Raw genomic sequence first — 16,449 nt, forward strand, 5'->3', positions numbered from 1 at the left:
CAGCCAGGCACACGGGCATCCTTCTAACAGCAGCCCTAACTGTCCCCTTTCTACATAGGAGGACAGTGACCGCTCAGAGTAATCAGGTGACTTATGGGAATTCAGTCAGCAAATGGTAGTCCCAGGAACAAACCCCCAAGCAATCTAGCTCCTGCCAGATGACATCTCTCTGGATTCAAACAGACCTCTGTCCCTACCTTACCTTCAGCAAGACCCCACCCTCCTAGGGCCTCAGTCTCCAGATCTGTACAATAGGGACAGGATGACAGCTATTTCAGCATATAAAGTGGCAAATGAGAGGTCCCAACCCTGCCCATCCTGTGATGTTTCAAGATCTTACAAACTGTCTGCCATGTGCTGCTGGGTAAGAGACATACCCACTCTGGACTTCATTTTTTCCAAGTCCAGATATACCTACCTGGTCCTCAAACTCCCTCTTTCACCTGTGTGTCCTCACCATAGCTGTTTAGTCTGCTCCTGTGCTAGCATTTACTTAAGAGCATACAGAAGCACTAGGAACAATACCCCACCGTTACTGTCTATTGTGACTCTGGCCATACAACCCCAGCCCACGTCATAACACAAGTGGATGCTGGGTGGTCGCTGAGGTGACCATCAACTTCTAGCTGCAGGCAGGCAGTAAAGACAAGCTCAGAGGGAAAGACTCAGAACAGGGTCCCAGGAAAATAGGAGTAGTGGCAACTGGAGCCTGCAGACAGACAAGGGCAGGGAGGTAAAGGCTGGCATGGGCCGAGCTGGACATTAGCATGGTAGAGAACTTGGAAGTGGGCTTGTATCAAGGGAAGGCACCTTGGGCAGCCCTGCCCTGCTGGAGATTCTGCTCCTGGGCCATGTGCCAAACCTCCAGACAACTTGGTTTCTCCAGCACCAGCCTCAGGGCTCTTGGGGTCTCCACAGTGGAAGGGACTTCTGGAAACAACTCTGACATCCCCCTGCCTTGCCCAGCAGTCAGCCCAGCAGCCAAAATTTGCAAAGCATTTTTCTGGCTCTTTTGCATTTCCCTGAAATAAGCTCCCATGTCTCCTGGGCTGGCCTTGAACTTGCTACACAGCCAACAATGACCTTAGACTTCTGATGCCGCTGGCTCTGTGTCTTGAGTGCTAAGATTACAGGCACTCCTGGTTTGTGTGGTGCTGGAGAAGGAACCCCGAACTTGGTGTGTGCTGGGCAGGCACTCTACGGGCTGAGCTACATCCTCAGCTTGGGTGCAGTGTCTGTGTATGACAAACACCTGGCTCTGTGTTAGTGTCACCTAATAATAGTGAGGCGCTCCAGCACCTTCTTGGTGGTCCCTCTGTGTCCTTCCCAGACAGACCAGGAACAGCTGGCCACACAGCTCATTGGATTTTCAACATCTTTTAACATGTCTTGTTTCATCTAAATTCTGCATTTTTCTTGGCAGGTTGAGTCCTGGCTGTCTTAGATGTTCAGGACTGTTGTCAGCAGGTCTTTACCCTCGGTGACACTTTCCAAAGAGTAATTCCTACTGATGGTCACCCCATTCACTTGTCCCCACCTTGGTTTCCACCCTCCTGGGGTTCAAGTTCAATCCCTGAGACGCTCTAAGTGGACACTCACATGACCCACAAACAAGCATCATCCACCATGTATGTGTTCATAACCCACCGATGAGGCACTTTCCAAGGTCAGTCAGCAAGCTGTGCTGTAGGTGACAGTCACCTGGGACCTGCCAGGGCCTGAGTTGCTTGAGGACACCTCCACAACTCCTCACAGTTACAGAAGATTCCAGGGAGTGGGGGAGCTGGCATTATGGAGCTGTGCAAAGAGAAGACAATAGCTTTGCCTGTTCCACCCTGGGGGGCAGCACATTGACTCCTCCCCAGATAGGAGGACACAGGCCACAGCCAGCAGACACTGCACTCAGCCCTGCCCAGGTGGCCAAGCTTGCTGACCCTTCCCTCCAGCACATTCCCTATCATCTGCCAAAGCCAATGGTCCAGGAGTGGAAGGTACAGGCCACGGTGCAGCTGGTGGGCCCAGCAAGGCACACGGGGTAGGCCTTTTGGGGGAAGCCTCTATCGGAGAAACAAGTGACCCCTAAGCCTCCCCCTGCCATCATTAGATCCTCACCTCTCAACCCACAAGCCTGATTCAGACATGTGTGGGCCATGAGCCAGGGCAGCAGTCAGGTGTCCCAAGACACTGAGACAGACCCGGAGGTATAGGACGCCAAGTCACCCCCAAGGCCCCCAGAGTGGCGCCTCTGATAAACCCAGATCAAGTCTCAGGGATTAAACTAATCCCCTTAATCTCTGGGGCCAAGCCAGTGTGAATGGAGCAGACTGAGACACACAGACTCCCAGACAGACAGGAGGTCCCTGGCTCCACCCTCCCCCCCCCCCCCCCCCGTACTCCCTCACTGAGTCACCTTGAAGGTCACCCTCTAACTTTCAGTTTCCCTGTCTGGACCAGGAGATGATAGCTTTCTCCCCTTCCTGGTGCTGAGAACGGAGGCCCTGGGTGTGGTGTGAAAGAACTCTGGTGGCTGAGGTGGTGAATGGGCAGCTTAGTAGGACTTGGGAGGTGGAGGCAGGAGGATTGAGAAGTTTAAGGTCATCCTCAGCTACACAGTCAGCTCAAGGTCAGCCTGGGCTGTATGAGACCCTGTCCAAATTTGGTGAGTGAGCTGCCTTGAGCACAGTCAAGAGATGCCATGTCTTTGCTCTTCCAAATGAAGTCTGCATCTGAGCCTGCACACACCGATGATAGCAGGAAGTCCCCTCCCCACCACTTCTCCAGTCTCTGTCCCCTCCATGTCAGCTTTGGACAGAGACCCTGAGACTACCGGTTACCTGTCCATCATTCTAAGACCAACAGTGGATGGTCCCCACCATTTTCTTTCTCAACATTAGGTCCCAGGGCTTGCAGAAAACTCAAAACCCCAAGCTCTTCCAGCGACTGTGGTCACATGAAACAGCTTCTGCTCCCAGCAACCTGTCTAATCTGCTGTCCCAGGCCTGGACAGTGTGGGTCTAGGGTTTCAGGGTCTCTGGTTCTAAGGGGGAATGACTATGACCAAGAGAGATGAGCCTTCTGACCCTGGGGCTTTCCCTAGGTAAGGCCAAAGGAACCCCTAGCCCAAGTGTCCTAGGATAGCTGGCCTAGACAGGGAGGCAGGCAGGAATGGTACCACCTAAGAAAGGACACTGTGATGGTGCCACTGTGGAGGGCCAGGGTCCCTATCCCGTGAATGTGTGTGCCTAGGTGGACAGGCTGCTTGGGAGGATAGGGGTCTGTGGATTTTCTTTCCTGGTTCTGAGGTAGCCACCTCTCCTTTGGAGGGGTTCTGAGCTGAAGACTGGAGAGGAGTACCAGCCATTCCTTATTTAATCATCTGAATTACCAGGAGGGGCTCTCTCATTTTCTAGATGAAACTCAGAGAAGTCAAAACACCAGCCCAGTGTTAGCCAGTCTGTATGGAGAGCTGGGAGGACACTTAGTGAGTTTAACAGCAGAGATGAGATGGGTTCAGGGAGCTGCCTGGCCTGGGAGGTCAAGCCTGCTCCCAGGTTCTGTGTGTGAACCCTTAGCTAGGTCCCTTTTCCTCTGTAAGCCTCTGCTCTCCCCTGTAGAATAAAGGAGAGTCAAGCCACCCTCAGATGTCCACAACAGGGCAACCATATCCCCACTAGATACCATAGGCTAACAAATAAAAAAGCCTATGGTAAAGACTGGCCTGACAAGACACGCCCACTGTTGCAACCGTGGCGTCAATGTCACGAGAGTAACCAACCACCTTCTGGTTGAATTTAAGGTCCACTCCTCATATAGGTTGAAACCCATATGAGGTCAAGAATCTGTGGCTGGATAAGACACAAGCCCAGGGGAGAATGGACTGATAAGATTCTGCTAAATGGACCTCACATTAAACCAATGACTTTTTATATACATCTCTCGGCTCTCATTAGAGAAACTTCTTTTTGTGGTGGATGGTGATTAACACAGACTCTCAACTAATAATCAGCACTCAGGAACAAACACACCATAGAGTGCTTGGGCCTCAGTGGGACGTCTGCGACACACTACCGCTTCCACAATGAGACAGTTGCTTTGTTGGTTTGTTTTTCTTTTTTCTTTTCTTTGCAGGGGAGGTTGAAAGTCAATATAAAGTATTTAAAATATATATATATATATATATATATATATATATATATATATATATATGAAGGAGGCCGGGCATGGTGGCTGGCGCATGCCTTCAGTCCCAGCACTCAGGAGGCAGAGGCAGGAATATTTCTGAGTTGAGGCCAGCCTGGTCTACAGGGTGAGTTCCAGGACAGCCAGGGCTACGCAGAGAAACCCTGTCGTGAAAAAAACAAAACAAAACAAAACAAAAAACAAAAACAAAAAACTATGAAGGAGCCAACTGACACTGGAAGAACTGGCAGCTAAGACAGATGTGGCACCATGCCCCCAACCCCAGCAACTCAGGAGTTGAAGCCAGAAAACAGCAGGTTTAGTGCTCTGCTAGGTTATTTAGGGAGAGCCTGTCTTATTAACAAAATGTAAACATGGCAAAACAGAGACTAGTTTATTAAAATAAATTTCAAGGCCAGACTTGTTTTCACATATAGAAGCAATGGAAGCCTCCTTGACTCTTTTCCCCATAATTTCACTAAAGACTAAGTGTCGCACACCTCAGTACCAGTGGACCACCCCAGAGGGCCTGTTTGACTTCTCAGCACCCTAGCCTCTCAATCCACATTGTGTTGTGGGGTGAAATACAGATGTCCTCTGAGCTTGTCTCCTAATTCGTAAAAATGATGTTGGGGATGTAGCTCAGTGTGGAAAGCTCAGACAAGTCCCTGATGAGAACAGCTGCCACCAGGTGGCACTAGAGGCCAGAAACTCAAGGCTGACAAACTCCTCCAGGGTGACCACAAGCTTACAACCACAAATTAAGAATAAAAGAATAAGAATAAGAACAAAAGAAAGAATAAGAAATAATAAGAATAAGAATAAGAATAAGAATAAGAAAGAATAAGAATAAGAATAGAATAAGAATAAGAATAAGAATAAGAATAAGAATAAGAATAAGAATAAGAATAAGAATAGAGAGAATAAAAGAAACTCCTGGAATGCCCCTAAGGGTGCGGGGAGGGCAATGTAGCTGCCTATTCTTGCTTGGCAGAAAGCATCCTAACAACAAAAAGGTCCAGATGATTTGGCTGAGCCAGGAGGTGTAGAGCCATCGATAGACGCCAGAGAGCTATTGGCAGGCAACCCTGAGAGCCGTGCACCCCCAGATCAGTTGTCCTCATGAGCCCAGCTCTGGTGCCTGCCTCATCTCTGGTCTGATGATTTTACTGACATGTTTTCCAGGAAGGATGTGGCTCCCTCATCTGGCCATGTGGAGGAACTGTAACGTTCTTGGCTGGTTGAGCACACAGTGCTATCTGAGTTTTGGTCTGATGTGACTGTGTCCTGAAGTCATGTGCTTGTTATCTGTTAGAGTGTCATCACAACAGCCCATAACTGTTGGGTATTTGCCTCTCCACAGCCCTAGCCCCACCGAGAGTCAAGATAGGACATAGACTTTAAGTTTTGCTTTTAAGGTTCAGGGGTTCCGTGGTTAACAGCTCTGCTTCTCCAGAGGATCCCAGAGTCCAAGCACCCACATAGCTACTAACTCCTGTTCCAGAGGACCCAGTGCCCTCTTGTGGCCTCTTCAGGCACTGCAGACACACATGGTTTGGAGACATACATGCAAGCAAACTGTCCATACAGATAAAATTTTGAAGAAAAAATTTTTCCAGACAAGGTTTCTCTGTGGTGTGGTCCTGGATGTCTTGGAACTCTGTTGACTAGGCTGGCCTCAGAGATCTGTCTCTGCCTCCTGTGTTCTGTAACTAAAGACAGGCACTAAAGACTGGCAAAGAATTTTTTTTAATAGGTTCTGCAGTCAGTCTTCTTCCTGAGTTCAAATCCCAGCCTTACCTCGAACCACCTTGGGCAAAAGACTCGGCCTCTCTGTGCCTTGGTCTCGTCATCTGGTAGACTGAGATAATATCAGACCCCATGTCTAAGAATTGTTGCACAAGAAGCACTCGGTGCCTGTCATTATTGTCACCACAGCTAAGACCATTGCTTATTCCTACCTGTGTGAGGGTAGGGTGGGAAGAGGCTCAGCGTTCCCTGGGCCTATGGCTCAGAGCCACACCCTGACCTGGCCCAGGAGACGCCTACCCTGAAAAAGTGATCCTGGATTCCCAGCCAAGCCTAGGCTTGAATGAGAGTAAAGACAGAGGCTAGCATCTCCACAGAGGAGCCAGGAGCAGCCAAGACCCAGAGACTCTGGTCAGAGCCATCCACCCCTGAGTCTAGCCATGCTTACCTTTCAATATCTCTGCTGGGGACAGATGGATACTGGAGCTCAAGGAACAGTAGTCATGAGCCTCTGTGATCCTCAGGAGAGACCTGATCTGGACCCTCAAAGGAGGTCTTATTCACCTCCTGTGATGGTTCTAAAAGCCAACTTGCCACAATTTAGAATCACCTGATTAGGGAGTCTCACTTGAGGAATTTTCTACACCCTGTGGGGAATTGTTTTATCATATCCTGAATGTGGGTGGCACCTTCCCTTAGCAGCCCAGACTTAAAAAAAAAAAAAAAAAGTGTCTTACTATTCTATTGCTGTGTAGACACCATGACCAAAGCAACTCTTATATGAGAAAGCATTTAATTGGAGACTTAATTACAGCTTTAGAGTATTAGTCCATGATCATCATGGTGGTGGAGAACAGAAAGTGTGTGACGCTGGAGCAGTAGCCGAGAGCTTTACATCCTGATCTGCAGGCAGCAGGCAGAGATCAAGACACAGAATGGGCCTGGCCAGGGCCTTTGAAACCTCAAAGCCCACCCCTGGTAACACACTTTCTCCAAGAAGGCCACACCTCCAAATCCTTCCCAAACAGTTCCACTAACTAGGCACCAAGCACTCAAACAGGAGAGAATGGCCTCTAAAGGCCATTCTCATTCAAACCATCACATGAGGGAAAGGGAAGACTATTCACTTGATTTACTTGGCCTTTCCTCTGGCTAAGGAGTTAATTTACCCCACTGCTCCACTGCTGACCCCTCCGCTGATATTAGAAGCAGCTTTTCTGGTCAGCTTCCAATGTGGGCTAAGGACCAGTGGCTCTTCAAGAACACTTCCAGAGCTTTGGTGATAGAATTGGACCTACTGAGACACTTAACCTCATCGACTGAACAACCATTGGGCTCTTGGTCTTTCAGGCTTGAGACTATTGACTATTCTATTGTGTAAGCTGATTTAATAACACTGTGTGTGTGTGTGTGTGTGTGTGTGTCTGTGTGTCTGTGTGTGTCTGTGTGTGTCTGTGTGTGTCTGTGTGTGTGTACATGTGTGCATGGCTTGGTCCACACAGTCTACTTCACCTTTGCGGCTTGCTTAGTCTTAAGCCTGGTTATTGGTCTGGTGGTAATGATGGGTGGGGCCTGAAGGAGACAAGCATTCACTTGCCTGGAGTCTACTTCAGGGAAAGTCATTACCTGCTCTACAAACACATAGGATAATTCCTCAGGCAAGTGCAGAGAGCTGCAACGCTGCAGGAGGTAGGAATGGGGAGTTGGAAATGCATCCTCTGTGAAGAGTGGGGAGATTATTTCATTCAGCAAGGTGAGTACAACTCCAACCTCCTCAGAGTCCTCCCACACATCCCCCAGTCCCAAACTACAGGATCCCATTCTTTTTCAATCAGTTTAACTGCAGACATCCTTTGATGCTGGTAACTTGCATTGTAAGTCAGCCAAAATGTGCGTGTCTAATGAAGGTTCGGGTTTGGTTTTCAGAAACTTGAGATCTTTAACTGCTACACACTTAGAAGCATTTAGATTACTTATGACCATTTGGGGTTGGTCAGTTTTATCACCGAACTTACCTCTTTTTGCTTACTTTGTCCAGAGATGTGGAAGGGAGCCGGTCAGTGACCTGGTGGCAAGTTGACTACACTGGACCATTTCTGTCATGGAAGGGGCATGGAGTAGACTATTTCTGGAATAGACTCCTGTTCTGGTTTTGGGTTTGCTTTTTCTACACATGATGTTTCCACCATGAGGAACAAAAAAAAACATTCCAGTGAAGTGAAGGCTAAGACTTCCTCCTTGGACACTTTGGGCTCAGAATGCCCTCAAGTCAATGGTGTTAGGCAGTGCCATTGATCCAGACTGATGGAGTGGAATTGGACTAAGGATCTAAGAAATAAAATTAAGGTCACTGAAAAACAAGAACAACCCAATTCAGGACGGATGATAAACAGCCTAGACCCTTTAAGGGATGAAGATTTGAGTAAACTCTCCAGCTAAAAAGCCAAGACCTACTGAGGTGCTTACTGGGAGTGGAAGAAATATAGGAGGCATAAATACCAGCTAAGGTCACATGACCAGCTACAGAAATGAGGACTGTAACTGACATGAATGTTTCTGTCCTATTTGTAGAGAATACGTTTATGCATATATTAAGTAGATGATTGTGTTTTCTTCTGTTTATTATGTGATGTTGATCGAGACATCAGTGGTTGTGTTGTAAAATTATATAATCATATTTAACTTGTGGGACACTAAAAGACTGTGCACTTCTCAAGGGATTTAAAAGCCAAGTTCTCTGGCTCCTAGAACACTATATTCTAAGCTCCAGTTGCTGGCCATTGGAGCAGCAATATTTGGTCTTTTCCCTGCTGGAATTCCTTTTGCTTTGGTATGTTTCTTCATTTGCTTCGACTTTCTTTTTCTCTTCTGGAATAAAGAATGTAATTTACTTGGTAATATGATATGTTGAAAAGATGTAATTTGTCCTTTATACATCCACAGGAGCTTATAGTCAAGAGATTTGGGGACATCTGGGGACCTTTTAAAGTTAGCTGTATTTGGGGCTGGAGCGATTCCTCAGCAGGAGGAGCGCTCACCCAGGCTCAAATCCCAGCGCCCACCTGGAGGTTCACAGCCATCTCTAACTCTGGTCCTGGGGGATCTGACTTCCATGGGCACCGCCTACATGTGGCACATGGGAGAAATACATGCAGGCAAAACATCCATAGATATATAATAATAACTTGTTTAAGTTAGACCACATTTTACATTATAAGATAAACATGAGACTTTGGGGTCGAGGCGTGGAAATCTATGATTTTCAAGATGATGTGTTTCTGTGTCAAGTTAACAAGGGATGGGCTCTGAAGGTTTGTTTTAAATGTCAACTTGTCAAATGTAGAAGGGGCCCACTGTCTCCATTAGATTACCCTATGGGTACCCTCTGTGAGGAACTGTCCGGATTGCCTTAACTGATGTGGGGAGATCCACCCCAGAGGTGAGTGACACCTTTCCACAGCTTCCCAGACGAAGGAGAAGAGAGAGAAACAGTTCGCTCTACCCTCTCACACTGAGCTAAGTTCCCGTTTGTTGCTACTTGCTCCTTTGCTAATAGAACCGGCTTTTTTCCAGGCTTCCAGCTTGGGTTGAGAGCCAGTGGCTCTCCAGGAACCCTCCAGATCCTTCGAGATAGATCATGACTGGGGAGCAGTGGGGTTCTTGGGCTCTCTGATATAAGTCAGCCATTGCTGGACAACTCTGCCTGCTGAAGCGCCCATCCTCGAGGACCAAGCAACTAACAAAAGCTACCAGGTTCTCAGCTCCCTTGAGTGTGAGTGAGCTGCTGTTGGATTATTTCAACAAACTGACCTTTCCAAAGGAGTCACATGTCAGATATCCTACATAGCCAATATTTAAATTGGTTCATAACAGCATTGAAATTACAGTTATGAAGGGCCCTGAACCTTGTTTTAAGGATCTGTTAGCATAGACTTGTAAATGGCCCCTACTCTGGACTTGAAGTGTAAGCTGGTCTCCCTCAGAACACTGCCACCCCCAGGCACTGAGGCTGCTCAGAAGCCCCCAGGACCACTTGGTATGCTAGCCATGAGTGGAGTTTCAAACTTCTGTCTCAGCAACCCACTCTCACAACACCTGACCCAGGATCCAGTACATTCTACCCATAAGAGATGCACATGAAAGGCTGGACAATGGCTTGGTGGTAAAACACTTGCCATGCAAGCAAGGGGGCCAGGGTTCAGATTCCCAGCACCCACAGATCAGTGGACTCTGGGATCAGTGAGCAACCTCGTCTCTATATAAAGGAAGGAAAACACCTCACATCAACCTTGGGCCTGCATGTGCTCATGCACACATGAACAAGCACTGGCACACATATGTGTGCCTACATACATGAGAACACACACACACATATATACAACACAAACACATATAAAAAGTTAAGAAATGTACATAAAGGGACCCTCTGTGAGGAGCTTGGGGACCTAGGCCCTCCAGCCTTGTAGCTTGTGGAGACCCAGCCCAAACCCCGAGGCCTAAGAGGTTCTGGTTTCTTTGACCCTTCTTTCCTGTGCTACAGCTGAGCCTCAAGCCCACTGCCTCTCTGGTTGGCTCCAAAGAAGGCCTCAGCTCTGCTAGTCTTGATGCCTGGGGTTGCTGGGAGGTGGCCTGGTGCCACATCCCTGGCAAGGATGGCCTCTGATGACTCTGCTCTGCCCAGAGCCACATGCCATGTTCCCCAAAGAGCCCCTGTTCAAGCTGGCGGGACCTCAGGTGGGACCTTCACAGCCTTTGAATGGAATCTCCTGTGTCTAGGATTACACAGAGTGGGCCTTCTGAAAGGGACGGACCAGGCAGAGCTTGAGACCGGTGCTTCTGGCCAAAAAGGATGCTTCAAGTCCAGAGTAGGAGCCATCTGCTTACATGCTCAGATATCCTTGATATGCGGCACAGAGCAGCTTCCAAACTAGAGCTGGAGCTGATGGCCAAGGAAGACAGACATCAGGGACAAAGGACAAGCAGACACTCAGCACAGAATGGCTTCTGTGAAGCTGAATCAGGCTGCTGAACTATTGGGCATTCAACCATATGATCTACCTGTCATGCCACACAGAACCCTAGAAGGGTGGGCATGCTGCATGGTGGTCAAAGCACCCAGGAATCCGGAGGTACAGGCCCCTCTCTGTCTGCTTAAGGTCTTTCCAGGCATTGTGACCTGTCCTACGGCATAGCAGAGACCTATGAGGGTGAGAGACAGAGCCCAGCCAGGTCGCCTGTAGGACTCTAACGCAGGAGAATATTTATTTCCTTTCCTTCTCCAGAACTGTGCAGAGCCACAAGACAGCTGGAGTTATCCAGAGAGAAGCAGTATCGGGGGGGAAGGGACTGCATCCTCCCAGCCTGCCAGAGAGCAAGCCAGGGACGTGCAAGACCCTATAGGTCCCCTGCTACAGAACAGAGAGAATAATGAACACCTCAACACATGAGGTGGGAGCTCCACCTCACAGGGGACATGAGGGTGGCTCCCCCGGGTTTCGGGTGCTGCAAGAAGGAGATAACATCTGGCCTTGGGGTCTCTGACCTCTTCGGGGCAGGCCCAGGATATGCGGTGGCGTAGAAGAACCAGAATGGGCTGGAGAGGCTGAGGAAGGCCTTAGGAAGGAGGTGGAGGAAAGGGGCTTCAGGGAGGTAGACCAGTTGGAGGGTGATTGTCCCACGGAAACCATGGAGAGGGAGGAGTGTGAGCCAGCCACCATGTCTGTGGGGATCTGACCCCGGAAAGCCTCCATGTCACTCCGCATATCACTGGCCACCCAGCGGATGTGCCGGCCTTCTTGGTCCAGGATCTTGTGCATCATGAAGTCGGGCTGTTGGATCGGCTTAAGGTCAGTGAAGGACAGGCATTGGTAGACCTGAGGAGAGATCTGGGAGCAGAACGGGAGGTGAGCGCTTGTAGGAGCTGGCAGGACTGGAGACCAAGAATTGGCTTGCAGCAAGGGTCTTCTCATACAGAGTGACTCCAGTGCTATGGCTGCACTAAAGACCCCAGCTGTGGGCCCCCGCACAGCCCGCAGCAGGTCCACCTCCCCACTCTCTCCTCCTTACACTTTTCTGTGAGATGGTTCTGGCACCAGAACTTGTCTGAACTTTCATGAAAGGCTATGAGTTAGACTTCAAGTGGGGCCTGATGCAGAGCTCCCTGAACCTGCCTTAGGTCTCTCATTAGCACTCCCCAAGCTGGGCTTTAAGGAACCTCCAGAACCCTCTCATACAAACCTATACAATAGGCACGTAGTCTTTGGCATCATGAGACCTCCCATGATGCCCCAAGTCACATAGGTAGAAGAGGCCAGGCAGGGTCTTTGCAGGCAAGTGGTGGAGTTTGACTGGCTTTTTAAGGTCTCCGATTTCCCCTTCTCCACCTAAGAGAGCCACTCCTGTGTATCCCCACCTGTGCACGTGGTATATCCATACACCTCACATCTACACTTTATCCTCTACACTCATGGGTATGGGGGCAGTTAATCTGTTAGTGAGTAGCCAAAGACTATAATGGTGACTAGGGGCTACAGACAGAAAAGGCCAGAGGAGAACCACCTCTCCATAAGTCCAGTGGCCTGTGTCCTCAAAGACAAGATCTCTGCTGACAGAAAACATCCCAGCCTGACCAGTTTATACCAGAAACAGAAGACAAAGACAGAATGGGGTCTGCTGGTCTCCGATGGCCCAGACATCTCAGAAGCAAAACCTCGCTTCCTCACCTGCTGTCTCATCCAGTTAAACTGAGCTCTGGAGGTAAGGAGTTTGGGGCTCCGAACACGCACCTTGGGCTTGTATGCTGCCCCCACAATTTTGCTTGCCTGCAGGAGTCACAAGGTAAGAAGAATGGCCTGAAGCCAGGTCCTCCTCCCTCCCCAGACTGTCCCCACCTGCTTGTCCTTGATCCATCGAGTCCAGCTCTCCTCGATGTCTTCAACAGAAGGCGCTTTGGTCCATGGGGATGTGAGGGACATCTGCTGCAGCTTGGACCATGCCTCAGTTTCTTTCTCAGCTCTCCCACGCAAAAAGGCCAACAGCACTGCCTGCTCTCGCCGCTGGTACACCAGGGCTTCAGCCAATTCCTTGCTGTGAAAAGCTTCCTTTACAACATACGCCTCCCTTTTCACTACCTTCTGCCCGCCCCACCCCCACCCCCACCCCCACCCCCCACTCCTGCAGAGGGCCTTCCCTTTCTGGGTCTGGCCCTCTCCAACCTTTCCTGCCCCGCCCCACAACCCCCCCCCCAAGCCCCAGGACTGAGCAAGTGCTGTGTAACATGAGCAAGGCCCAGATGGACTGGCCCAAGATTTTCTGTGTTTTCTACCATTTGAGTTCAACTAGAGACCTGGCAGGATATTTAAACACCCTCAACGCAGAGAAGCTCTGCCTCACCTTGTTCTCTAATCTCCTACAACATGTCTGCCCCTCCCAAGAGAAGCACACCTTGATGAAACCACAGGAGCCATAAAGATGCCATGGGTACCTGGAAAACCCCTACTCACATATCAAAATCAACTCCGCAATATCACCTAGGAAGGCTTCCTCATTTAATCCAGTCAGGTGGACAACCTCTAGACAACCGCTTTTCCCAAATCTCAGACGAACCTCAGCTATGAATTTACATACCCATCTCCCCTTGTGGCTTCTCTAAGGCTAGGCCTATGTGTGATGGTATCAGATGTAACCAAAGGCCTTGTCATGAGAGGCACTGAGCCACAACTCCACCCATAAATAAATGAAAGACAGAGGGAAAACATAACTGAGGCAGGGTCCCTCTGTTGTAGCTCTGGCTGTCTTGGAACTCTGTAGACCAAGCTGGCCCTGAACTCACAGAGATCAGCCTGCCTCTGCCTCCTGACTGCTGGAATTAAAGTCGTGCAAAACGATGGCCAGGAATTAAAAAAAAAAAAAAAAAAAAAGTGGATGCCCTGAAATCATCTGAAATTTGAATAAGAATGTAGTGGGTGGTGGGAAGGAGACCAGAGGAGAAGCAATATCTGGAGGAACACTCTCTCCCCTGTACATCACACAGATGTGTGCTCAGGACCTTGGTAGGCCTGGGTGGCCCCCTGCCATGTGGTAATGACCTCTGCTGGTGCCATTCTGCAGGGCTCCCCTCTGGGCTGCTCTTCCTTGTTGGCTCCGCCCCACAGTTACCTGGCAACAGCCAAGTGTGCCTGACTCACTATAAAAGGGGCTGCTTGCCCCTTCTCACTCTCTTGCTCTCTTTTCTCTCTTCTCTTCTCTTCTCTTCTCTTCTCTTCTCTTCTCTTCTCTTCTCTCCCCTCCCCTCCCCTCCCCTCCCCTCCCCTCCCCTCCCCTCCCCTCCCCTCCCCTCCTCTTCTTCTCTTCTCTTCTCTTCTCTTCTCTTCTCTACTCCTCTCTCTTCTCTTCTCCTCTCTCTTCTCTTCTCCCCTCCCCTCCCCTCCCCTCCCCTCCCCTCTCCTCCCCTCCCCTCCCCTCCCCTCCCCTCCCCTCCCCCCCTCCCCTCCCCTCCCCTCCTCTCTCCTCCCCTCCCCTCCCCTCCTCTCTCCTCCCCTCCCCTCCCCTCCCCTCCTCTCCTCTCCTCTCCTCTCCTCTCCTCTCCTCTCCTCTCCTCTCTTCTCTTGCTCTTGCTCCCTTATCCTCTTCCCCCTCTCCCCATTCCCCTCCCCACTCTCTCTCCACAGGGTCATTGCTGCCCCACCCCCACCCCTCCTTTCTCTGTCTCTACTCCCTCGACTCCTCTCCCCATGCCCTAAATAAGTTCTATTCTATACTATACTGTGTGGCTGGTACCTCAGGGGGAAGGGATGCCTCAGCATGGGCCTGCAGAGGCACACCCCCTTTCCCCACACCATACCTCACCACCACCAAACATATTCCTGGCCTTTCCTTTCTGTTATAAAACACAACATTCCTGACTGCTTGGTTTGGGCACTGAGATGGCTGAATGGGGCCACACGTTGCCTTCGGATCCTAAGCTTCTCATGCCATGCCAGGCCGGGACCAGGGAGCCCCAGGCTGGCTCCAGGAACTCACTCCATCTCTAGGAAGGAGTGCTTCAGGGTGGCACCGGTTGTAGCAGGCTTCTTCTCCAAACTTGCCCCCAGCTCCAGTTCATCCGTCATCCCAGCCTCTTGCAGTCTCTTCCAAAGATTCAGGCCAAATGTTCCTGTCATGAGACCAGACCCTGTTCAGAACCAGAGCTCTGAACCCCACTGCCCTGCCCCTCCACCCCACCCACTCAGCTGAACGCTGAGTGCCTACCTCATGCCTGGTATCATACTGGCAACACCAAATCTCTAGACTCGCCAGGCTCCAGTCCTAGGAAATACCTGGAGCTCAGGCCTAGAGAGTCCCGGGCCACGTGTAGGCTGACATGGGAAGAACCCCAGTGACCCTCACTCGGTCAGATTCCCAACAGCTTATGTGAGAAATGACAAGGGCATAAAATGGCTGGGACCTGTCTAGGTGAGATCTGGGGTAGAGCAGGAGAGAGAGAAGTCAGACATTTTCCTGACATGGATGACCTGAACTCAGTCCCCAAACTGATGTGATAAAGAAAGAACTAACTTATGTGAGTTCTGATCACCACGTGTGTGCAGTGGCACGGGCGTGTTATGCCGTGTGTGTGTGTGTGTGAATCCACCCCTCCCTAACACACACACACAATAAATAAATAAATAAATAAATAAATAAATAAATAAATAAAGCAGGCCATTCTCCTGCTATGGAATTGTGAAGTTAAGAAACAGAAAAGATACAGGTTGTAAAATCCCATTTTGGAGATATTACCAAAGAACTATACAGCAAATATTGTTAGCATTTTGTCTAGGCTCTACCCCACAGTTACCTGGCAGCAGCCAAGTGTGCCTGACTCACCATAAAAGGGGCTGCTCGCCCCCTCTGCTCTCTCTTGCCTTCTTGCTCCCACTCTGTCCTCTCACCCCTTCCCCCCTCTCTCCATTCCCCTTTCCCTTTCTCTCTCTACATGCTCATGGCCGGACTCTACTTTTCTTTTCTCTCTCTCTCTCTCTCTCTCTCTCTCTCTCTCTCTCTCTCTCTCTCTCTCTTTCCCCGCCCCCCCACCTTTCTCTTTCTACTACCCTCTCAACTCTCCTCCCCATGCCCTGAATAAACTCTATTCTATACTATACTATCCTGTGGCTGTTCCCTCAGGGGGAAGGGATGCCTCAGCACGGGCCAGCGGGGCACCCCCTTACCCCACATCTGACTACACCTCCACCAAACATATTCCTTCTCTTTTTATAAAACACAACAAATATAAAAGCAACTAGAAATGACAGAGAAGTCTGCAGGAAACACTGGTCTGGGCATCACTCTCTTCTCCGGGAGTTCCTGGTCTGTGCCTAAGCTTCCATAGCCAAGCTTGGCCTGGATGCCAGGATGCAGCTGTGGGACCAGCTGAGCTCTTGCCAGCCCCACAGCTCTCCATCCAATATGTGCAAAACCCTGTGAGGAGAGCAGTGAGCACTCAGGGTTGTAGACCTGGGCTGGACTGAGATCAAGAGAGAGAGA

General features: G+C 49.9%; 1 protein-coding gene across 1 annotated transcript in view; it reads right to left on the bottom strand.

Annotated features, from left to right (window-relative positions):
• Nucleotides 1–11,204: 11,204 nt before the first annotated feature.
• Efcab8 (EF-hand calcium binding domain 8) overlaps nucleotides 11,205–16,449 on the bottom strand; it is a 67,575-nt gene continuing 62,330 nt past the window's right edge. Inside the window, exons 25-28 of the mRNA XM_021154642.1 lie at nucleotides 14,950–15,082; nucleotides 12,819–13,014; nucleotides 12,651–12,749; nucleotides 11,205–11,813 (exon numbers count right to left, since the gene is read on the bottom strand). Coding sequence (XP_021010301.1) covers nucleotides 11,391–11,813; nucleotides 12,651–12,749; nucleotides 12,819–13,014; nucleotides 14,950–15,082 — 851 coding nt within the window. The 3' untranslated portion in view covers nucleotides 11,205–11,390. The remainder of the gene's footprint in view (nucleotides 11,814–12,650; nucleotides 12,750–12,818; nucleotides 13,015–14,949; nucleotides 15,083–16,449) is intronic.

Source organism: Mus caroli, unplaced genomic scaffold, assembly GCF_978045245.1.
Source record: "Mus caroli unplaced genomic scaffold, Mus_caroli_1 scaffold_2, whole genome shotgun sequence".
In the NCBI taxonomy this organism is placed as follows: Eukaryota; Metazoa; Chordata; class Mammalia; order Rodentia; family Muridae; genus Mus; species Mus caroli.